At 36.0% G+C, this 25969-nt stretch overlaps 1 protein-coding gene across 1 annotated transcript; it reads right to left on the bottom strand.

The window, feature by feature from the left end:
- Positions 1-432: 432 nt before the first annotated feature.
- Positions 433-18261, bottom strand: LOC146462964 (adhesion G-protein coupled receptor D1-like). The gene is made up of 18 exons (XM_085085069.1): positions 17987-18261; positions 14744-14918; positions 12952-13157; positions 12209-12240; positions 11516-11575; positions 10438-10609; positions 9164-9292; positions 8586-8661; positions 7700-7811; positions 7518-7573; positions 6944-7073; positions 5695-5801; positions 5326-5428; positions 4802-4952; positions 2996-3080; positions 2550-2616; positions 2199-2408; positions 433-1454 (listed from the first exon to the last, which is right to left on the bottom strand). The coding sequence occupies exons 1-18, from the start codon at positions 18054-18056 to the stop codon at positions 1170-1172; spliced, it is 2226 nt and encodes a 741-aa protein (XP_084941195.1). The 5' UTR covers positions 18057-18261; the 3' UTR covers positions 433-1169.
- Positions 18262-25969: the final 7708 nt, after the last annotated feature.

Raw genomic sequence — 25969 nt, forward strand, 5'->3', positions numbered from 1 at the left:
TATTTTATCCGCAGTTCAAAATATATGTCTCATATATTTACATTCATTTATTACTAAAATATGAAGTAGCATATCAGAGCTTCTCGATCAGTGTATAGACCCCATGCAAAAATGGCTTATATTTTAATATTCTTTTGTATGCATTCAAATTAGCCTCACTAGCCTTGTTCAAGGTGAAATATTCTTTTGATCTTTTAAATCAAGAACGAGGTTAGCAAGGCTAATTTGAATGCAAACAAAATAATATTAAAATGTCAGTCATTTTTTCATAGGGTCTATATGAAGAATAAATGAAGAGATCAGAACCAAAGTGGGTGATCCCAAAAAATGCAATGCAATGCTAGGAAATGTAATGACGACTCAGCCCCAGCTACAAAATAAGAAAACCATTGTTTCATAGTTGTTGTTTTATTATTTATTTATTTATTTATTTATTTATTTATTTATTTATTTATTTGTTTATAGTTTTCACTACTTCTGAAATACACTTTGGTGCCATTTGTTTGTTGAGGAGGGGCAATTCGCGTCTTTGTAGTGTGTTGGTCCTCTTTGACTTTGATCATGAGCCCCTCAAATACCACATGATCATTCAAACCCAGCTTAATATTGGTGCAAAGTATTATTTTTTTCCTTTTATTCCTAAAGCTTCCTATTCGGTAAACTCATAGTGAAAGAAATCCGTATATGGACTCAAAGCCATTCTCTTTTTTATCCGCCAAATCTAATAGTATGTGAAAGACTGAATACAAACTGGCCTTAGCAGAAACTACATTTTTATTTTTTAAGTTCCGTGCTTTTAGTGAGCTTTTTCCGATGCTATCGTCTCCGTTTCAGGTCCTCAAACTAGACCTGCCGTTTCTGCGGTATTTATATATATCCTGAAATCCTTTTTGGAATTAACTTGCTGCTGAGTTGCTAACAGAAACCCAACTTCCAAGGATTTTGCACCAATTACCAAGTTGATGCCGCAGAAACTTAGAATTATTTAAAACAATAAAAATCTCAAGGTTGTTTAGACTTTCTACTTTGAAACTATCAATCCTACGCATTTACAAATGTTACATCGAGTACAAAACTAGCCCAGCAGAACGTTATTTTCTATCAGCCTCTAGACTGCTAAAATTTAATCACTATTACGAGTTAAGCTACCCTCCCATGTCACGTGAAAATCATGTGTCTATAGGAGTCATGTATTTCTGTTGATACAAATCAGGCAGGTTGTTAAATCCACTTGCTGGTCGAGAGGTAGCTTCGTTTGGTATGTTCTTTAAATCGTATGTGCCATTTTTTACCCCTTTGTCTGCCCTCGTGTTTCCTCGTTTGGCCGGTGTTTCCTCGTGTGTTTGGCCGGAAGATGCAATACTCCTCGATGTTTTCCACTTTTGAATTTTGCGATCGAATTCCGCCCTCACATCGTTATTTCTCAGAACGTGAAGTATGAAGATGAAAAAGCCCTTTGAAAGAAAAAATTACAAAAGAAAATAAACAATTCATGGAGACTTCTGAAGCTCGGCGAAAACCATTAATCTACACTCACATAGTACGCAATGCATCAGTTGGTTTGTCTTACGTCACCGGAAGTAAAAGCTAATTTATTAGTATTATAATTAATAGAATATACCCATAAATAAATAAATAAATAAATAAATAAATAAATAAATAAATAAAATAACATTGAAAAAATAGCGCTCCACGTAGGCCGAGAAAATTTGTTATACAGCCAGATGATTTTGTAATTAAGCCCTCTCTCTCTTAAGCTCCTCTCCCCTAAAACACTTCAAAACTTGCACTTACAAATAACTGTCATATTCTACAGGAATTGAACCAAGATTTAATCATTTCGGAGGAGAACAATGTGTTAAACTTCCAAATATTCACTGAGTTATGTTGTGACTTGCGAATCCTTTGAATGAATTGGCTTGAATCAAGTTCCTATCATTTTTGCGGAGAGAGATGGTCTTCAACGTGGAGAAATTATACCGATTGTGTTGTGACAATTCAATCCTTTACCTGTAATTTCATTTAATGGTGTCAGATAATTTTGGGAAAGTTAATTTGGTTTTGTAAAAACGTGTTTTGAAATAGGCCTTCCCACCTCCCTTGCCCTTCCTTCTCTTAGGGCCAGAAATAAAATAAGCCAACCACTATTTTAACGGCGTTTGGAGTCAGTATAGTGACTAGTAAGAAAGTTACTGTACCTGCAGTGAGTTAATGATGGTAAAGATGTACTGAAACACGAGACCAGCATTCGTCACGGTCAGAATACCAAACACCCAGGTCATTCCAAGAAGAGGAGAGAGAACTACACATGCCTTGGTACCTTGCCTTATTATTTGCAGCTCAGATGTTTTATCGCCTTGAATTTTGATGATTTCACGGACCACCAGACCCAGAATCACGGTGTTTATCTGAGAATGAATTAATTTTTAATTAGAAGAGAATTTGGCTGGGATATGGAGGGGAAGACCTCCGCACGCAACACTGGTAATACTGTTGAAATTGAAGTTGTTGTTCCTTTCTTCTTTCATAGGAAACGGAAAAAATCTTACCAGGCATACCACAACAACTGGCGTGACAAAGGTCCAAATAAGGTTATTTTTGAAGGACACCCAGCAACTACAAAAAAAAAAAAAAAAAAAAAAGGCAAAAGGCATTGATTACAACAAAAAACACTGAACATGGGGCACAACTTGGCTATTTAGAATAGATTGTCCTCTTCTTCTTCTTCTTCTTCTTCTTCTTCTTCTTCTTCTTCTTCTTCTTCTTCTTCTTCTTCTTCTTCGCCTTGTAAGAACATATACTATACATTGTATGAATGCTAGAACTGAAACTGTAAATAACTATTCAATTTAAAGTTATCTGGCTAAGGGCATTTGGAGATTTGAAGGAGCGGTACTAAACTATGTGGGAAGAATGGTAGGAAGAATCAAGATCGACAATCTATATTTTCTTTTATTTAAGCTTTTTTGGAAGTAGCAATGTCCAATTAACTCACAAGTCACCATGAACATAGCTGTGTATACCGCCATCTTGGCTGGAGGCAATCCCAATTGATAGCACCACAATCACGACAGGAAGGCCTTTGATGGGAAAAATATATAAGATCAGCAAGATAGTTAATTAAGACTAGCACGTTACCGGAGAGTGAATATGCTGAGGCCTATTGCCAGTTTTAGGATCATGTCTAGGCCTTGCACTTAATGTAAAAACGTTATGTTGAACGTTTTTTTTTTTCCAGTCAGTGACTGAAAAAAAAGTACACCATAGATCGTTGTGGTGTTCCTTTATTAGTTTTGATCATTTCCTTGTCAATTTTTAGTGGCTCTTTGAAGTTATAGAGTAAGAAATATAGAAATACAAGATGATGAATCCAACACACATGGCAAACACTCGGAAAACGTGAAGTAGTTCCCACACCCCGAGATGTCGTCACCTCCTGTGTGGATCTCAAAGGAAACAATTTTGGACGTACGATTCACTCTCACTATTTGCTGTTTATAGCTTAAAGGTTTTGCGACAATAAAAGAAAAAAAACCTAAATCTATATTGCGAATGCATTGGCGATCCATCAACTTCAAACATAATCTTATAGTCTCACAATAGTGCGTGAGGAACTTGCGCTGAATAACTGCAACGCTGAGGATAAAGCTGAGAACTGTACTTAGAAATGTTACGTCATCGAGATAAATAACGTTTCTATGTGTGCAGTGACTTCCCCAAACTATTCAAATAAGCTAAGAATTGGGTAATTCCGACATAATGGGGAAGGTAATTGGCGGAGGGTGAAGGAAGCTGAGAGTGTAGGGCGTAGCAAACCGGCACGATTAAAAACACCTTTACGTTATTCTTGTACTAATACTAATTAAATGAAACGCTTCACCTCATTTTACTGTTTGTTTGAAGTGGATGGCGAGAGGCACTCAGATTACGAGATTCATGACAGCTAAAATTTGGAACAGCATTCCCGAAAGCTATCGAAGACTCCCAAAGCACATATTCAAAAAGAAAATTCAAGTATTACTATTTGTAACTTTAGAAACTCTGGACAGTTATGCCGACAGTAGCATTCTTATTTCTGAAATAAAAAAAAGTCATCTTAAAGGGGAAGTGTCATGGGTTTTTTTTATATCTTTTGTTAAAAATGTTGAAATAAGACCTTCAATCAGCTGCCAAATAATTCTAGAATGACGAGAGGAAAGAAATCAACTCAATTCCTTAAAGTAACAACTTGTGATCTGTTCTAGCGCATTTTGGAAACAAAAATGCGAGAACTTGAAAAACATTAGCCTAACATTTTTCAAGTTTCAATCCATACCAGCCTACTCTGTCTCTGACCAGAGGCACCAATCGACAGTTTTATTGCACTGGGGCGATAATTTTTAACAAACTTGACAATTATTTCGTTGTTTCTGCTGACAGACAAACATTTTTGGGTTTTGAAATGAGAGCAAATGTGCGTGATACTTCTCCTTTAATTATAATTCAATCATAAATCATAATATTTTCTTCACTTTTCATTACTTTTTACTCTTTTGACAAATAATGTATTCAAAGGTGACTTTTTTAACGCCTTCAATTAGTAATTCGTGTATGTATGTCCTTAACACCGCTTGCCTAGATTACCTCGCTATTTGCAGGCGGTATTCATTGTAAGTAACTGTTTGAAAAACTTATTAAACTTGAAACTTGAAACTTGACAGAACGCTGCTTGATTTGTGCTAAGGTGCAGCCTATCGAAACACTAATAAGAAGCAGTATGGACGAGATCGATGTATGCAAGACAGTGCGCAATGAGACTTACCCCAGGCAACTACATAGAATAGGCGCATTTTGGTCACGGTATTGAACACTTTGACAACCATAAGGTACAAGTAAATTCCTTCAAATAACATCCAGGCAAATCCCACCAGGTAGAAAAAATGAATTAATGCTGCCACGAAGACACACACACCCTGTGGAAGACAACAATTTTTAATTGATTAGTTGTGTGCCTGGCCACAGGCGTTCGTTTTATGTCCACGACAGGTCGAGTTCTAGTTTCAGAAAAGCATTGCGTTGCATATCTAACTTAAAAAAACTGGGATTTGTATATCAACTCCATGTCATGAAAAATAAGAAATACGACATTGTTGATAATGAATGTGACCATAGGAAGGTGGACGACAAACGATGGACGATAAACAGTGGAATAGAACCAAAACATTTAACCAGAATTAAGCTTTTGAGTCTGTTTTTTTTAAGCATTTACTGTAGCCTTTTTTATTCCTATTAAAAAAAATTAATAAAATAAAATTCCTGTTCAATATGAAAGTTACTGTGGCCTACCGTTGTTTCAGTGGCATTTATTCCGGAAAGAAAGGCAATCTGTGCGGTCGCTATGGCAACCACAAGGTTGAGACGTATTTGAATTTGTTCCTGTTTTAAATTCCTGAATGTGAAAAAACAAAAGAGATGACAGCTTCTCAAACATACACGTGTTTTCACTTCCAGAGCTGCCTCTTTATAAAGCCATGATATGTCCCCTTCTTATCCTTAATTCTAGCTGTTAGAGTATTCTTCCGATATCTTTAGTGTACAACGTATCCCTGTATTTCTCCTTTTTCTTACAATGAGGGCCCTTCTGTCAACTACTGTGACATATGAAAACGAGACGTGCAGGGTATACAGTCAGTCAAAAATGATTCCTGAACTCACATGAGGACGCAATATGTTATTATAGTAAGCACTTCGCCCGTAAGTGACAGAGCACATCCAATGTAGGAAATCACTTCCAGTGCAACTTTGTGGCCTGCAGGGATCTCCTTTGAAGACAAAATTAAGATAAAGGAATGTTTCATGTACTTTTGAAAAGATGGAATCATGATTTAGCATATTTCAATAAACGATAAAAGATATTCCTACAAATCTCCAGTTTTATCCAGTATATATAGTATAGCGAGTAGTAAAAAAGGAGCTCTACGCCAGCAAACATAGTAATAGCAATGCAATGAATTAAAACGTTTCATACAAGTCCCTATTCGGCATGAGAGCTCAGCTGGTAGAGCATTGCACAGTCCTTGCAACAAAAGCCTGGTAAAATGTTTGGTAAGCTTGGTCAAGTCTGGTTAAACCAGGCTGACACACTGAATCACTTACTCGCTTGCTAGCTTTAATATAATCAAATGAATTTGCTTGCCTCAGGAATTGTTGATTTCTTTTGTAAATGTATTTATTACACCCATTTTGAAATCACTGGTGATCTTTGCATTCTGATTGGCTCTCAACAGTGCGATTTTTTCCTAAATTGCATCATTTTTTGCTCTAAATCGCATCCTTTCTTTAGCCCATCAAAATGGAAATGAAGTAACAAAAATATAATGAAATATTGACAATAAAACTATGTGATTTCAAAATAGGTGTAATAAAGTGGTAATTGAACATTGTGTCGTGCAATTTTGGTCTGAAATCTTGCTTGTGATTTCAAGACGAACTCGTGCTACGCGCTCATTCGATTTTAAATTTACGCGTATGATTTCAGACCAAATTGCATTCCACTCAGTTCAATTACCATTATAAACTCTCTTAACGTTACAGGTATAGGTACACTACGAGCCTAATCGCCCACACGGCCAGAGCTCAACACGGTTTTCTATATCAAGTGGTAACTAAGAGTATTGCTTTCTACTTCCAAGATGGGACGCTAGTCCAATGTAGGATTAATCCCAGTACTATGTCGCCGGTACCCATTTATACACCTGGGTGAAGAGAGGAAATGTGGAACAAAGCTTTTTTTTCTTTGCCTAAGAAAACAAAACAGCAATGGAGCGACCATCTCATTCTCGAACTACCCCAATTTTGATCGAATGTCGGACGAGCTAACCACTACACCACCACATCTGCACAGGAGTCTCAGTAACAGACTTATTATGTTATTATGTTGAGTAGCTATTTGTTTCAGACTGACCTTGGCGTTTTTTCCAACTTGCATCATAACAGCAAAGTTGGTGAGATGATTGCAGGAACAAATGATTTTGTTATGGTCTTTTTCCATCAACGAGCATCCTTTTCTGGACCACGACCCGTTCATTTCAGACCTGAAATATGAAAAAAAAAAAAAAAAAAAAATGTCAATACTTACTGCTATTTTTTTGCCGGGGCATTATGAGGCTAAAAATTGGTCGGTGTAATTGGAAGATCAGTGCAGAGTTGCATTTCTGATATTGTTAACACACGTTCAAATAATCTTTATAGCTAACTACGTCCTTTACAAGGCGATACATTAAAGTCTTGATGATGGAATGGTACAATGTAAAAATATAACATTTTCAAAACTTATCCAGAACCTTAGATCCATTGTCGTGGCAATTTTGGTTGTCTAAATAAACAATACAAAATCATTCTCAACAGTGAACTGAGTCGAAAATACTTATCACCCAACAGTTGATTAAAAACACTTTCCACAAGAAAATTAGGGCTACTAATCATCGTCACCATTATTATGACGTTGCATTATGGTAAATTGTAATTGTTTGACTTACTCGATTGAAAAGTCCCAGAAATGGCAAATTGGTAGTTCCTCCTTCAGCCTTGTTTTCTACAAATTTTGAGGAAGAAATTTAAAATTATTTCACATTTTCAGTCACATCTGCTTTTTTCTATCATTATTTCGCCCAAGCGAGAAGTGAATGCTACGTTAAAATTCGATCAATGTTTTACATACATTGCCATAAAGCGAAGAAATTGTGACATTTTCCTCAAGAATGCCAAGGGGTTCAGGGTCTACCCTTCCGGCAATTATCCGGCTTCCCAAATTGAGGTTCGTAAATTTGTCGCTGTGTAAAATAAACAACAGAGAAAGAACAAAATAAAACAAAACAAAAAAAATAAAAGGTGCATTTTATTTTAACAAGGTGCAAACTTTGGTATCATTAAAGTGTTATTAAAATCATAAGTTTTGATAATAATTTATCTCTTTTTAACTTCTTAATTTTAATTTCATCTGTGTTGCCTTACAAATATGAATTAAATTCATTTACCGGGTAGTCCTGATATTATATAATTTTAGGCGTTTTCGCTTTGGTCGAACTTTACTATCAATAGTACTAATAATAATGATGATGACTATGATGACGACGATGATGATGATGATGATGATATTTCGACATTCTCGATTTTCTTTTAATTAACGTACATCTTACTGCGTAAGATGGATCCTCTTATCAATACAAATTTGCTCTTGCTACTAAGCATGGCAGGTACACAAAGAAAGTTAATCTTGACAGATACTCTACATAGCTCGTTTCTAGAATAATTGTCAGAATTGTCCGTATGGCATTGGTCATCGAAATCCAGGACTTCCGGCTTCGAATCCAACAGAGGTCAAAGATTTTTTTTGTCTAAACCTCATGTGACCCACATGATGCAAAGGAGAAGATCGAGCGTATCTCCAAGAATGGTTTTTGTTACATTGTTATACATTATGTTGATATTGAGTTTGCTTGTACGACTGAGGATTACCTTTAATTTGCCAGGGAAAATGACTTGTTACACAAAAGTTATCTGGAAAGGTGCATCAAATTCAAAAACAATACAAATCAAAAACTCACTCATCTAATTCGACGTATTCTTCATCCGGGACCCAGTTCTCAATGCCAGTATACATAATGTATACAACGACAGCGTCTAACGGGAAAATAAAAAAAATTAAGGGAAAACTAAAAGCTTCATATTACAAACCCGTACACAAGCGCGAAGTGTCTGGGAGCCGCCCGTGGCGGAAAGTTCTAGTTTTTTTTTTTTTTTTTTTTTTTTTTACATTTATTGACTTTTTTGGGCAAAAAATATACTTTACCTATCAAATCAAATGTGATGAATCAACTTTGTTTGATGGTGTTGACACATAACAGTCTTCTACGACTGACTAATCCTCTGGCTCTCAGATCCCGGGTCGAATTGGAATTACAATTGTATAGGCATATACCACCCACAAATAACTCATTGAATATTAACATTGACTAATAATTAGGATCGATTAGAATTGATTAATCGATTGCGTTTCCCATTTCTGATTAGATACGCTTTGCAAAAATATAATTAATGAACTGATTGGCAATATATGGGATTAGCACAGTGTGATATTTTTAATGATCGCAAACAGCATCGGAACAACAATTGCAACATCTACCTTTTCCCTTGAAAACCCTTGAGGGTATGGAAATACGCGCCCAATCGTCCTTATCCGAGTAATCCGTCTCATAAAGGGAGAAACCGACCTCATGCTTGTTATCCGCTGGTACTTTCTGGAGCTTCATTGCTGCAATATTATTGAGAAAAAAATATGTATTTTCCATTGTGGTGAACCTCGATCCTGATGTAGATTTATGGACTGACAAAGGTTCTGTTCTTTTCTTAGACTACGGGACATGAATAGTACAGAATTTTTATATTTTAAAATCACGGTTCCAGAGCTGGAAAACAATATTTTTTAATTCTGATACCAAGTAATTTCAACCATGACTAGTTTTGAAATATGAACAAATTGTGAATTGAAAAGATATAACAATAGACTAACAGTTTCTGAAAAGAAAATGTTTTTTTTTAAGATTACAAAATATGCTTTGACAAAAACTTCTGTCCTCGTAAGTTATACACGCAAGAATGTAGGTATAACTTAAATACCAACTGAGTGAATATTCAAAGTCAGCGCCTCTCCACATCCACATCCACATCCTCCCATTATTTTTACAGCCAAGTCTGAATAGCCCTAACCCTACCTAGTCCTCGCAAGGGCGGGAGAGGCGGATTCTGCCCTTGTCGACTTTGGACGTTAATAACTTTTCAAAACAAAACAATTTGCGAAAACGACACAAAACTTCGTAACTTTTTCAGAAATTGATTTGAGAACAATAGTACCATGGTAACCAGCTTGTGACAGGCACATTTTTTTAAAAGTCCTATGATTCCCGTTTTAATGTGACCTGACTTTCACACCGTAAATTTCTTTTTTTTTTATATGATTTTTTAATGTTTTCTTGATTTGGTTACTTTTTGGTCAAACTCAAGATATCCAAGATGGTGAGTCCAAGATGGCCGCCCTTTTGAAATCGTGACATTATTCTCGTATCACAGGACGACATAACTTCCCGTTGTAGTCCTTGAGGAAGCACACTTTGGATTTACTTTACTTCTCTCCTTCGAGTCTCATCGTCATAGCATTTATACCTGTGGAGTCTTATGGAGGGCGGTGGGGCGAGTAGAGGGAGGACGGGATTGCCAAAACTGACCAAAGAATGTAATGGCCGGTTTGGATAGGGTTAGGGTAACGTTACGAGCCTTTCAGGTCAATAACCTGTTTATTTTGTTGTTGTTGTTGTGTTGTTGTTGTTGTTGTTGTTGTTGTTGTTGTTTTTAGTTTTTGTTTTTGTGGGCTTCTCTCTAATATCACGGACATTTACTTACAATAGTGTTCCTGGGAAATGACTTTGCTTTCATTTGCTTTGAAATGAATCTTGCTGTACTCAATAGCGAACGATTCCAATTCCTGAGTAGCCAAGAGAAGATTGATTTCGTTCCTTTTTACCTTTTCTTTTTTCAATTCCTTGAAGAAATCCGTTGTTATGTTAGCGACATTCTGAAATAGAAATTTCAGAACATAAAAATATTTTATTAAAAATTGGATCATTTTATAATGCAATTTCAGGGATTTTAATGGCTGAGTATCCACGGTAGATGAGCCATTATAGCGTTAGAATAACTTCAGTGCATGCCCACCATATTCGCACTGTCTGAATAACCATGAAACAAGCCTACGCGCAACGCTGGCATGTTTGTAACGCCTCGGTGTTATAGAGTCAGGCCACCTGTGTCTCGTGGGACTTCATCTGCCTATTTAAGCTTTGGTCCTTCTCACGAAATGACGCCGTTCTGGGATTATAGAATGGTTTTTGCCCAGACACCTCCCCTTCGGCGACGCGTCCTACATTTTCTTTCTCTTTCTTACGACCCTCTATCTTTGCAAACTCTCGCCTCCCATAACTTAGTTCAGCAAAGGCAGTGAGTGGCGGTTATGATAGTGAAAATGGCGTACCTTTCCACCAACACTTATTTTAATAATTGCTTGTTACCTTAGCACTGGATAGTTTCGTAATTTTGCGATTGTAAAAGAACAATATTTCGAACGTAAGCGGTATTTCAATGGCACTGTTAAGTAATATATCAAACACGAGAAGGTGTGTTTCATCAGATATCCAAACACTTCGAAGTAGGTTGAAAAACGAGGCGCAGCCGAGTCTTTTTAAACGATTTCGAGGTGTTTGGATATCTGATGAAACACACTTTCGAGTGTCTGATATGTCTTCTCAAATGATCAATAATTCTTGGAGAAATTCAAAGCTAAAGTTGGCAAAATTTTATTGTAATCAGGAATGCATATCCAAACCACGGTCACAGTAGTGATTTTCTTTGTTTTCTCTTGATGAATTGTTAATGAGTTTGAGAAAGGATAATAAATTTCAGAACACAATCATTGTTGCTTCACCTGCAAAGAATGTCTGTCTGTGGCATTGAGGGCTTTTATTGCTGCATTGTAACGCTGCATCTGTATAAGATACAAGATACAAAAATTACTTTTTTAAGTTTAAAGCGAAGTTTGCCTAAAGATAATTAGAAAAAAGGTAGACCAATATCCAAGCTGTACCAAAATTAAGAAAACATTCGATTTCGAATAAGGGTTGATCCACTAGCTCATAGACTACTAGCCAAGTTTCTCATAGGAGGTTCAGGGGAAGCGTAAAGGCTAAACGACGTCAGTTGACTAGGACTCCTCCAGACATTGACACGAAGCCCGCCATTGTTGTTTGATAACTATAGAGCATGTATTGGAGGATTGATTTCTATTATCGCATTGGCGATATTCCAACAATGTGACCAACAGATAAAAGCTGTAGCAACCAGTAGGCCCACCAACCAAGGTCGTTTTTACTACTTGAACGACAATTGCCTTTGTAAATGTTAAAAAAAAGCTTCCAATAGAAAGAAAACTCCCATACATGGGCATCTTTCCTTCGCTTTAACTTATTGGGGACCCATCTACCAGCCTTTTCGTTTTCTTTTTATCCTTCCTGAGTGGACACATGAAAATGGCATTAAAGAGTGTCCACAAAAAGAAGATTCTACAAAGATTAGACAAAAGCTTATCTTGTGGCGTTCTTTAATAAGAAATTTAAAATACCTTTCTCGTTGCGGTCTCCGGCTGCGTAGGGACTAGGTTGGACGATGTCAATGTATATATAGGAAGAAAACCATAAAAATTCCATTTTGAGATGATTGTAAATTTCTCTATAAACCAAATGAATGTCTTTCATAAAAATAAAAATAAAAATAGAAAATCTAGTGTAAAAATGTTATTAAGATAATTTCTTTTGTATAATGTAACCTCTAATGAAAAAGTAAAGGGTCATTATGTTACGTACCAGGCAATTAACAAAGGAGGCAATGTCACGAGGAGTATTTCAAAATATAGTTATATTATAATATAGTTTTCAACGGGATTCCAGCCTGTTGAACCATGCGATATGGTTGCAGTGCTTTACCAACCGAGCTATGAATCTAGCTGGGAGCTGGTCATTTTGTGAATTCGTGTAAATAAACCCGCGGAGGATGAATGAATAGAAGTTAGAAAATATCACGCATGTAAACTGTGGGTAAAGAAGTGGAAAGACGACAGAGCTTCAAATCAGTACCCATAAGAAGTAATACTGAAACAAGAAGGTAGTTATGGGTTGACATTGTATTCAACACAAGTGTGGGATTCAGTAGACACTGGTCCGGTACGGTGCCAATAGCAAGGCAATTAGCTTGGCGACGGTTTAGTTTCTGAATAAAGTAAATAATACAAATTCATTGAGATATTATAAATAAGTTGATGTTTAGTCTCCTATGAAATGCAAGTGTAAAAAAAATATTGTTACGTACATTTCTCGCAGATATATTTGTACACTTTGTTATTTTTACAGTCCTCTTTTTTCAGTTTTTTTCTGTTCCTTTTAACCAAAAAGCAACACGGATCTTTTTCTCCGTTTTCCCCTCCTCTGGGGGGCTGTGAGACAATGTCCTGAGATACATTCGCTTTCTGGTATCCTTTGTGGTCCCAATAATACTGCCCTTCACGTCGGTCCCACCTAAAGATACACAATTTTCAAACATAACTCACTTTGTATGTATGTACGGTACAGTAACCGCCAGGATCACAGGAGATGAAATTTCATTGTTACCATAGCGATCTATTTAGACCTTATGCAATGTTATGTATTCTAATGCATTTAAACAATGAACAGAGTCAAATTTGTGTTTTTACTGGTGTAGCAGAGTTTCTGTTTGGAGTACAAACTCATTGAGTGTTGTGATCGGCACACGCGATCAGAGTCTAAAGTCCAGCTTGAGTGACTGGTCAACAAAGTTTTGATAACTCTTTCGGCTAGTAGCGGACAAACTGCCAAAATTCTCGCTTAATAGGTAAAATGTCCGACGAAATATCCGAAAACGACCGTTGCAAGTAACCTCAGCTGGGTTAAATAATTTACAACTATGTTGTGATGTGACAAAGAAAGAAATATTTGCCCATACGTTTCGCCAGTGCAAATCCGACATATATTTGTTTGTTTATTTATTATTATTATTATTATTATTATTATTATTATTATTATTATTATTATTATAACTATTATTATTATTATTATTATTATTATTATTTTATTTATTTATTTTTTTTTTTATTTTTTTTTTTTGCTCAGTCAACGTGATACTCCTTCACGAAATGCCTTCCTGCTTATAATATAAAACGAAATAATATCATTTTTCCGTGGGTCTGTACTCTGTCATTCATCAGTCACGCTAATTGTAGCGTACTTTGTTATCACCACGTTTTGACATCAGTCAGTAGGTTGTCAGGGTACAGACGCACGGAAAAATGATTATATTGTATTGTATTGTATTGTATTGTATTGTATTGTATTGTATTGTATTGTATTGTATTGTATTGTATTGTATTGTATTGTATTGGAGGTCAAGGGCAGCGCGAAAAGGCAACGACCAAAATTTTGAAAACTATGAACTGGAGGCACTAAACAAAATTCTCGAGGATTTTGCAAAACGGTTCTTGAGAAAAGACGGGCAAGACAACAAGCCTGACATTCTTCGCACTGCAATTGACCGTTACCAAAGAAGGCAAGCCCACAAATACATAATTGGAGACCGAGGGAAAAAACGTTGGAAGCAAGCTCTTGAAGGTAAAGCTGACGGCTAATGCGGCAACAACAAGGTAAGGTAAGTTAAAAGCAAGCGGCCGAACAAGTCTCGAAGTTTGACAAACACTAAAGAAAAAAATGCGTAGGAAAACAAAAGGCTTAAAAAGGGAAAACCACAAGTCCTGGCTTAAACGAATTGGTGACTTCTGACTCAATATATATTTTAGCCAAGAGCAAAGAAAACAAGCTTTCTTTGTCGGCTTGGACAAAAACTACATGGAGTAAGTTGAATTCATTGATAGCCCGATTAAAACACGCCAGTCTGGACTGTCTGCAAAGCCCCAGTTCCTAAATTCCAGTCAGTTTGAAAACATGCCAATTACCAATTACATACTTAATTAATAAAAACCTGGCGAACAAATTCGAGCTCCAGTTTATTGTTAAAAGGGCCCATCTATTTGTCTAAATGATGCTTAAAACTCATGACTGTTAAATGCATTGGATAAGCCTATCCTTCTTACCTGAGTCCAATCCAGTATTCGTTATTTTCTTCGATGGCCATTTGTACGAGTTCAAGACTTTGTTTGTTGTCGATTTTCGCCGCTCTCCTCCCTGAAAGGCCACACCTGTCTTGTAACTTGTCAACTCCAGTACATGTGTCATTGCTTGCATAAAAGGTCACTGCAGAATCACTCACTTGTAAACCAAAGAGAAGAGAATAGAGAAGATAAACGAATTTTATAACACGTAATTATCGTACTAGGCATCTGCTCAGCTATGTAGCATGTTTTTCTGTAGCACGTATGGGCCATACTTTCTTACAGTAGGGCAATATTCTCGATGAGGAACTTATTAGTTTCTTTTCAGTGCTTAAATTAAAAGAGGAATAGAGTTCAAAAGTGATGACGGCACCAAAACTTAATTTATAAAATTATGGGATTTGTTAGCATATTCGGAAAGAGCATGATGAAAAATGCCTACTTGCCAAAAATCAGCATCTTATTGCAATTTTGGGGCGAGACATTAGAAACAAAGACAGCAGGGAATATTCATACTAAGTGAATCAGCCATATTTTCACATAGGATCACAGTAATGACCTGTTATATCAAAGAACAAAGTAATTCAACGTGTAAAAGCAACATATAACGTGCTATGCGAAAATATGGTTCACCGGTGAGGATTCGAACCCCGGTTTCCTGCGTTCAGGGCAGACGTGATAACCACTATACCACAGGCAGTAGTGTAGTGGTTATCACGTCTGCCTTGAACGCAGGGGACCGGGGTTCGAATCCTCGCCGGTGAATCATATTTTCGCATAGTACGTTATATCTTGCTTTTACACGTTAGCGAGATATAAGCTCTGTTATGCCCTGGTGACTCCATACAAATCCTTCTAATTTAAATTTGAAGGGTTTGTATGGAGTAATCACGGCATAACAGAGCTAATATCTCTCTCCCAAATTGCAGTAAGATGCTGATTTTTGGCAAGTAGGCATTTTTCATCATGCTCTTTCTGGCTTCGCTAACAAAAAATCAAATATTTGTGACGTCACATACAGAAATTATAACATAGAGGGCAAAATTACTGAATGCTGAATGCTGAAACAGAGGGCATTTTTTCTCAATTTTTCTTTCACCGAGGGCAAAATTACTCACTCCTGATTGGTCGAGCGGCGAACATCCTTGCTCCTGATTGGCTGAGCGCGCCATTTCTACATTTAGTTGCTTTCTTCATTTTGTGCCGCAACAACAACGACTTTTTTCAGTTTTATTTTCATTTATTTATTTACTTTTTTATTTTTATTTGACTTTTTAAGCCGGATTGGTTGTGCCAAAAAATACTTGGAAATTAAGTGCTACAGCTACAAAGAAAACTCCTAACAGTGAACTTTCGTTTCTTACAAGAAACAGCAAAAGATTATTCGTGTCAAAAGCTAAAAACTTGATTGGATATGTTTGGTGGAAAACTGAAATCAGTCATTCATTCATACGAAAACTTTGAAAATACGCGTGAAAATTAATCCTTAATTCTACCCAGCCTCATGTCATTACATATAAGAAAAGTAATTTTCCTTCATTTTAAAAAGGAATTTTCCATTCTCTGAACAAACGGCCTGTCAAAACTTGGTTGCCATGACAATATCAAAGTTAATGAACAGTAACCGATGACATCAAATTATTCCCAAATTAATTTTCGAAAAAGTCCTGAAGTTTTATGCCGTTTTCTCAAATATTAAAAAAAAAGGGTTAATTAGGTTCAAAGTCCCCGCGGGCAGAATCCTTCCCCGGTCTAGACTATGGACTCGTCCCAAAATAATCGGAGGGGTTTTTATTATTATTATTGTTATTATTATTATTATTATTATTATTATTATTATTATTATTATTATTATTATTATTATTATTATTATTATTATTATTATTATTATTATTATTATTATTATTATTATTATTATTTTATTTTATTATTTTTTCTTTTTGGTTTTGTTTTTTATTATTTTAATAAATATCATACATCGGTTTTCGCTGGCTTTTGAAATTGCCCTTTGGAAAAAAGTTACCGTTCTGACGTGACCAATTGAAATAATGAATTTGTCTTTCCTTTTTATTAAATTTAATTAAAAAGAAAAGCGAAAATGTTTCTTTTTTTCTCCTGAATAGACTTATTGCCGCTCTTTCGACAAAAGCGTCAATTTTCAGTCGGGTCAGTGATGTTTTGGTAATGCTCAGTCATTGGATGTCTTGTTAACTTTCCTTTTGTTAAACTCGTACTTTCTATAACTACTCTGTACTCGGCGATCGGAGCAGCTAGTTTATTGTTCAGCTGTTTATTGACTGGATACGCGACATCCGTGTAAATGCATGCCCCCAAGATTAGAAAATCCAATAAGAAAAATAGTTCCACTGTAATAAGCAAATGAAATAGAATATAACAAAACAAAACAAAAAACAAATATACGGCAGAGGACTTTTGCAGAATAGTTTCGTTGAAAGTAAGGTAGGGTAAAGTCGCACAAAAGCCTAAGTGGCCCTCACGGCCGGAGCTTAGCCCGGTTTCTGTAGCATGAAGCAACTAGGAATATTGCTAGTCCATCGCAGAATTACCCCCAGCAGTATGTCGCCGGTACCCATTTATACACCTGGGTGAAGAGAGACCATGTGGAGCAACCTGGCCCAACCTGGCCTCGAACCAACGACCCTCAGATCCTCCGACCGTCCGATCGAAAGTCCGACGCGCTAACCACTACACCACCGCGCCTTCACTGAAAGTTAAAAGTGGTTACACTATAATTCTACTGGCTCAAAGAGTAAAACCGCATTGCGTGGTGAAATGATTGAGTTAAGTAAGGATATAAGGTGGGAATTTTAAAGAATGGGAGAGAAACTCAGAGCGAAGTTGTAATTACAACAGAGTTGGACTGGTTCGTTTCTGCTGTGCATATATGCTGTTCGTAGAAACATTACAGGGAGTTTTTAATTGCCGTATTTGTGATGCATATCGATCAATGTTTTTCAGTACTGTATGCACTGGATTCTATGGAACCTGAATCAATACAAACTCTTCATCCTCCTTCGGAAAGACTTTGATAAATTACTGTTTCCTTCATGTTGAAAATTTAAACGTTGAAGGCGAGCTGGTAACACGATATGACAGACAAAACTGCTACTGGGTAAGCTTAAAACAACAAACAAATATTTCACCTGGACCTGGTTATGAACATAAAGGCAACAAACAATACAGCATATATGTATGTTCACTCACCGGTCGTTAAGATTGCAAACTGCAGTATGAAGTTATAGTTAACCAACAGGTTTTGGTGGAAGAATTCCATACTTCTAAGTCAGTCGCAATATTCTAAAGTACACTTAAACTGGTACCAATAACTGTAAGCATACAAGGTGGTTTTGTAAGATCGACCGTCTATCCAATGTTTTATTCTCCCAGCTACATGCCGTCTGATCACGTGATATCATTCTCTAAGGCGGAAATTATCTATTCTTCTAGACATGTAAATTTACTTCCAGAATTATCTGACTAAAATTGATCAATGGGTGATGTTGACAGGGTTTTGTTTAACAAGCGCATCCACGATCGCAATAAAAATACAATTGTTTCAATTATATGTTCTTTTAGACATGTAAATTTACTTCTAGAATTATCTGACTAAAATTGATCAATGGGTGATGTTGACAGTGTTTTGTTTAACAATGGCATCTACGGTCGCTATAAAGCAAACAACTTCCTTTAAAAAACGTTTATAGATATCTTTCAACTGAAAACATACTACCTAAACTTGACGAGTCAGTTTTAGTTTAGAACAATAAAACCTGTATCGAGTGGACGCAAAAGTTTTGTTAGTAGGTAACTGGCGGAAATTTAAAAGTCATCCTTTCATAACTGTTCCACTTCGGCTCAAAATATTCACAAAAAATAAAGTTTATCCAACTCAATGTTAAACCGTAGCGGCTAATGACGTTCTCTCTTTCTGACGGAAACGCCAACGAAATTGTAACTTGAAGATCTAAGTTCGCGTTACGTGACTACTTTGCGATTATTCCAATTCGTTCAACTTGTACAATGAACTATCAGGTAACAGAACAGTTGCGAAACGCGTTCAAGTTCAAGAAAATGAAACAGCTACAGTTATTGGACGAGTACGGCGAAGAAATGTACAAACATTTACAACGCCTATACCTATACCTTGTTGTTTTGTGACGTTCTCGTCGTCGTCGCCGTAATAGCTTCTTAAACTACCTAATGGCAAGGCAACGAGAACGTCAAAAGGCAAAAGGTTTAATGAACAAAACAATTGCTGTTTGAAAATAGTGTATTTCTTTGCCGTCTTCTACAAGACATCCAGATTCAAAGTTTTGGAATAGCGGAATAGCGTGGGAACACGACGGTGAATTTTTCTTTCTCTTTCTCGCCTTAAATGCCGTTTGCCATAAACAGTTAATTCGTCTATATTTTACAAACTGAACAAGTTAAAATAATCCCAAAATAGATCAGAGGACGTAAATATTTATTCCTAAGGGACGAATCCATTGGCGTTGGTGTCGTGCTTTCGTAAGGACCTTTGTATCCAATCTTTCAAGCTTTATATTTGAAAAAATAAATAAAAAAGGAACAAAGCTTGTTTGTATGGCATTGTGTTTGAGACTGAGACTAATTTTCTTACAACTGGAAATATTATTTTGAGCTTTTAAATTAATTTATACCCCTCACAAAAAAGGAAGAAGGAAAAGAAGATTTTCCTCGCCTAACGTGACTGGAATACAAAATTTTGTGTTCGTGTTCGATAATTAAGTTCTGCGGCAATGACTTTGGCGCCAAAAACCTCAATTTTATTAGTTATTAAATTCTAGGTAGCCTGTTAAACACATGTGAATTAGAATTTAATAGTTTAGAAACTACGCCACTAATTTCTCTGGTGCATGACGTTGGCTTAATTGTTCATGGCACGCTGTCTTTTATAAAGCGCCATTTTTTCCCCTTCAGGTTCTGCTTCCTTCAAAACCAAGCTATTTTATTTTAAATCTTTTGTTCCGAGATTCTGTCATTTTTTATTTCATTATTATTTCTTTCTTTTTTTATGAAAGAGTCATACTTTGTGAGCTGAACAATATCTTTGCTTATGTTAAGAGGACAAGCAGGTGTTTCAGTTGAAGCAGAACTCTCTTTTCCAGACCAACAATTGCGTCCCTTGAAGACATATGACAAAAACATAAAGCTTTCCGCCAAATAAGAGTAAACAGTTATTTTCCTAGTCATTCTTTGCAGAGATTATACAACCAAGCGAACGTATTGAAGCAAACAATGAAAATATGAGCAGAAAGCGATCTGCATTTTAATATTAGTTTATTTATACTTCAAAGCGAGCATAATGGTAAGCTTCAGTGTTCTATATACACCATGTATGAACTTGGAACTGAGAAGGATATCTTTGTTTTTTTTTTGTTTTTTTTTTGTTTTGTTTTTTTCGGTAGTCGTACGCAAGGACACGAACATTTTACCTTCGGCAATTTGTGTACTACTCAGATATGCTAGGCACAGTAACATGTGACTGAAATAAGTCATTTACAAGATTGCCATGTGACACATGCGAACAACAATGCAAGAAATATAAAACATAAGTGAGCAAATGACGCGTCTCCATTCCTTGGCTCCATCTTTTTCTTTTAAAATGTATAAAGTTTGATTTTTTTTTTCGCATATTACCCAAAATAAAAACGCTGATGAAAAGCGAAATTACACAGAAAAGTTTTCTAAAGCTCGACAACTGCGAATGGAAATTATTTTTGGGGGGCTCGAGAATTATTCCGTTTCTTCGACAATTATCCTCGTTTGTTGACATAAACTGGAATATGACTGAGTCACCTCCAATTTCATTCATAATCTTCTACTTGGGAGAAAGTTTTCGATTTCGAAAACCTTTTCTTTTTTAGAAACAAAGGTCAATGTCCCGCACTGTTACAGTGGACGACTGACCAGAAAAAACTCGTAAAAGTGGCTGAGCTTTCAAAGCTTGCTACCCAACCTGCCACTACTGGACGCGAATCCGTAGCCTTTCGTTCTGAGTTCCAGAAGGCATAGAACCCGGATATGTTCTTGGTAAAATCTAGTTTTAGGATTCCATGCCCATTTTCTGTTCGGAAACATGTAACGGCAACCAACTTCTACGAGAGGTTGTCAAAACAACCTGTATTTGTGATGCCATTGACTATCATGTAAATATTTATATTTAGAAGAAATACGTTGCTTAGGGAAAAACGCAGGACCTCTGTTCACTCTTGCCAAAACGATATCTGCGGCGTGACTGAAATGTTTTATCCTAGAAACTCGTCCCCAGTTCTGGTAAAATCTTTCAAGAGTTCATTTGTATTTATTTATTACAAATTCTAGTTTGGGGCTGAAATGAGATATTCACCGTTGATCAAATGTTTTATCTAAGGAACCCATTTTTCCCTCTCAATAGGCCATTTGCATTTCCTTTTTTTGCTTGTTTGTTGTTGTTCATTTTTTTATTTTGTTTTCCTCGTTTAACGGCAATTGTCTTTCAAGGGGGCGAAAATATTCTTGGGAGAACCCAGGAAACAGAAAATATAAAATTCCAGGAGATCTTATTCATTCATGCAGCCTGGCGTAGACGGTTTGATCGCCCAACATGTCTATTGATAGATCAATTTAGCTTATTTGCATATTGCTGAATAAACGGCCCCCCGATTAATATCCCAAAATTACAAATAAAAAATAAAGAAAAGAAAAGTAGAAAACCATTCATTTTGTTCCCGTGCTATTTATATTCATGGTTGAAAAAAGTACGGAATAAGGTTCATGTTTCGAGAATAAATTATTAGTGTTCTGAAGTAATAACTAGATGAGTTGCGATCGTCAGCTTATATTTACGCTTCTGTTGCGTTTGTTATCAGGAAACAGCTGTAGCAAGCCATCGCTGCTCAAGGGCTTCCACTACTGGCTAGAAATTACCTTGTTAAGCAAAATAAAACGCCGTGACCACATGAAATGAATTCTGACCCTCACACTTTAGAGTATCTTCCACAGGCAAATAGCTTTCCCGAGTTCATCCTTTAAGCTGCAATATCACATAAATTATCTTTAATGACAGACGATTTTAATCATTGGGAGAATTTGTTTTGGAAGATCATTCTCTTTGAGTATTTTAAGTTAAGATAATATTATTATGAAAACTAAGCTGCTAATATCTCTATTGGGGATAAATGTCTCGGTATAAGTGAAAACAGAGTCTATCACTATGTCGAATAATAATAACAAAAAGAAGAAGGAAAAGAATAATGATAGGAATAATAGTATTAACAATAAAATAATAATAAATTATCAGTTCACCTTTGGAAAAAAAATACAAGAACTTGATTTGACAACATAAGGGTAAAAGTTTGAAACAAACTTCAGAGAGATGTCCTTGACGTACGCGTAAGGAGGCACGTGGTGCTTCAATCATTTATAAGAATTTTTTTTTTTCATTTATTGATCGGAATTGGACTTAAAATAAGGTAGAAGGTGTCATGCGAGGGAATTTGGGATTCTGATGAACTACTGATCAAGCCGCCACATACTGGATCTTCTGAGGACGATTAACACGATACACAGTTGCGTTACAGCAATCAAGGAGGGAAATTAATAACAAAGACATGGACCAGCTTTTTTTGTCGATTGCGTCGAAAGGAATTTTCTTGTCTGTCGAATGCTGTAAATATTGTCAATATGGACGTTCATAAGCATACGAGCTATAAGGTTTCGAACTTTTTAAAAAGGTCTTTAACGATGGAATCCCCCAAAACAGCCGATTCAAACCTCCGTTTCCGTGCCATTGACCTTTAGAGCAGTTAGCAACAAGCCTTTAACGAATCCCACTGGTGCACCTCAGTACGGCGTTGACTTAAAAATGGTGGGAAGTAGGTCCAAAGGAAAGGCAGATTGGTGCGTCGTCAACAAATTCACAAGCAAAAGGTAGATAACAGGAAACAATGCTAAAAAAACCCACGAAAATATAGAGAATAATAAAGATTAGACCCGTTTATATTACCTGCCTCAGAAATTCGGCAGTTGAGATTTAAGCCATCAGATGTCTTTTCACCAGTGAGGACAAGCTTTTCTCCAAGAGGAAAAAATACCTCAAACGATTTTCGAGCTGAGCCAATGGTACCAAAGTTGTTGTTCTAAAAACGTGCCTGATCACTTGGTATCAAAAGCAGCGTTGAAGTCCAACAGCACAAGAGTTTCACTTCGTTGTTGTCCATACTCATTACGACATCATTTTGAACTTACGGAAACCAGGCTGGAATGTTGAAAGAGGGAGCATTAGCCCCGTTCTCTCTTTAACAATCAAAGCCGCCACCAGTTTCTCAGATAGTCGGAGATTATTTGATACAATCATTACGACAAAAAAAAGAAAAGAAAAGAAAAAAGAAAGAAAGAAAGAAACGAAAACGAGCCATGTGCAAAATAATGACTTATCAGAATCATTTAAAAAATGATTACACGATAAAATGGACAAAAGATAATTCGATTTCTTTTGAATTACAAAGAAGATCCATATATACTATAGAACTTTTTTATCTAGTGGATGTTCTTGTGGTCGTTTCTTAATCCCAACTAGAGACGACAGGGTTTTTTTCTTCTTCTTCCTCTTTTTCTTCTTCTTCTTCTTCTTCTTCTTCTTCTTCTTCTTCTTCTTCTTCTTCTTCTTCTTCTTCTTCTTCTTCTTCATCATCATCATCATCATCATCATCATCATCTATTTACCTTACTTTTTAAAAGGAAATAATCAAATTTACAAGTCAAGGTAATGGCGAGGAGACCGCAAGAAACCATCAGGCTTATAAGAGAGGCCACCTCGGTTGTCATTAATAAATAAAAAAAAAGTATGGTGCTGCGTAAGTCTGGCTTGGCCAATCCATGATTTTGATTGATTTTAATCGAAAGATTTCTTTTTTTAACTTTGCATGTTTTAACGCTAAAAGGAAAAGGAAGAAGAGGAAGAAGTTGAAAGAACGGCATCAAGACGGAATCCGCAGTCGAGAAGAAGTAGAATATGCCTTTATCCCCTGGAACGGCATTCCTGCACGTATCCTTTACAAAGTTAAGGACACAGTAAAATTCTGATTTCGGCTAATATAATGTATAGATATTGATTTCTTTTTGTTGAATCTTCGGACTGAAAACTTTATTCGAGCCTAAATAAGAAACGTGTATTATTGTTGTAATATTTCTTCTTTAGATCGAATATTTATAACTTGCATAGTTCATACAGGGTTTTTGATGTCAGGTATATATAGCATTATATTTCTTGTCATTTAACAAAACAGTCCTAAATGACCAATTTGGGAACAATGTGTTCCATCAACAGATAGGAACTCGGAACAAAATAGTCCTTATTTATCAATTTCGGAACAATGTGTTCCGTGCACAGATAGGAACTCGGAAAAAAACAGTCCTTATTTATCATTTCTTGTGAAAGTTTACCTACTGTGTAGTGTGTTGTAGTGTTTAATGTATATGGTGGTTTTTCTCTATTCTATGGATCGATAATCATTTATTTGTAACACATGTAAAGCTGCAATTTGCAGTAGTCAGTTATTAATTATTGCAATTGTATGTATTCAAAAAAGAGACGCTTACAATTAAAATTTCCAGGGATTTCCTAAAAAATATATATATTTTTTAAAAGTACAACATTATAAGATTTGCGTTAGTTTCAATTAACAAGTATTGAATAGAAAAATGTTAAAAACATTTTATAAGTTTGTTGTGATAGCCATGGAAACAGAAGTTTTTCTAAGTTATTCATTTTGATTGGGATGGAAATACATGTTTTAACCCTGAAGGTCTGTAAGAAATCAGGTATAGGAAAAAAAATCTATTGAGCAAGATCTCTTATTGATTAGTTTTCTATCAAGTACGGCAAACTGATTAGGAACTTGAGAATTTCAACTGTTAGAATTAAAGTTAATTTACGATTTGTTAAACAGACGTCTTTCTATTGCGATTGAAAATTTTAGCAAAAACAAATGACGAGCAAGGAAAATGCAACGGGCTTTTTAGTCGACATTGAATAACTTTTTGTCGAAAGAGGCATACACTAGTGCTGGGACTGAGAACTCAAGGAAATTCTGTTGTTGGCAGTAACTTTAACATAATTCAGTCAATATTCGATGACAAAAATAACATAAGTGGATATCTAAACTTCTCTAAATATCAATTACCGGCACATGTTTTCCAAATTTTAAACTAGTAAATGAAACACTCCCCAAAACCCCACTCAAAGTTCTTCAAGCTTCCCTACAGTATTTAATTGGCTGCTCCTCGCGTGCATATGCTCCTACACGCACGTTCGTCTTTAAGATGTCCTTAAGTTACCTTTTATAGTATTTCAATAAATCTATGCGGACGTGACCAAGACAAAAAATACAGCCTAACTTCGACGCAAAAATGACATGTTCAGCTATGTACCAGGGATGCAATTAAAAATCAATTGTTAATGTTAAAAAAATGTTTTAACACAAAAAGGGCCTAATTATGTGCCGACAAGTAATCGTTTGATAACTGAAATAAACACAACGACATATAACATCAACTCCTGCATTAACGTCAGATGGCATATATATACAAGATATATCAAATAAAAGAGGTTGTAAAACTTATCAATATTGAACACACTGAGTGCAACTGTATTCAAATCCAGCATTTGTTATTGGTATTTACGTTATTAGTGTTACAGGATACAAATAATTTGAAAAAAAAAAACATTAAGAGTCTCAAACCTAGGCCAAGCGGGAACTCACGAGTATCATTTAACGGAAACAATTTTGAAGAAGGTATAAGTTAAAAAGGTATAGGTGATTAGTAGACGTTCCTTAGGACACATTTCGGGTTTATTTATTGATTCTCATTTTTCGTGGAAACCATTTACCACGCAGACGACAATTGAGTCTAGGCACAGGTAAGCTGTAAAGTTCTTTAACTGGTTGTGTTACTTGGTTTCTTTAGAATACTGCTTATAATATGAATGGGAATCGATTATGGGGAATTTGATGTTGAAGCCTTTAACGACTCTGCATCGAACTTCCTGTCTTGGAAACTTTATAGGATTTTCATGCTTGTAAGACTTATGCTTTCAAACAGAATTTTGATCCTGATAGCGCGAAACGTATCTAGCTCGATTTTCGTATCACCACCTCAAAATTTCCTGTCAACTGTAGCGTC

Source organism: Pavona decussata, unplaced genomic scaffold (assembly GCF_977016875.1).
Source record: "Pavona decussata unplaced genomic scaffold, jaPavDecu1.1 SCAFFOLD_184, whole genome shotgun sequence".
NCBI classification, from domain to species: Eukaryota; Metazoa; Cnidaria; class Anthozoa; order Scleractinia; family Agariciidae; genus Pavona; species Pavona decussata.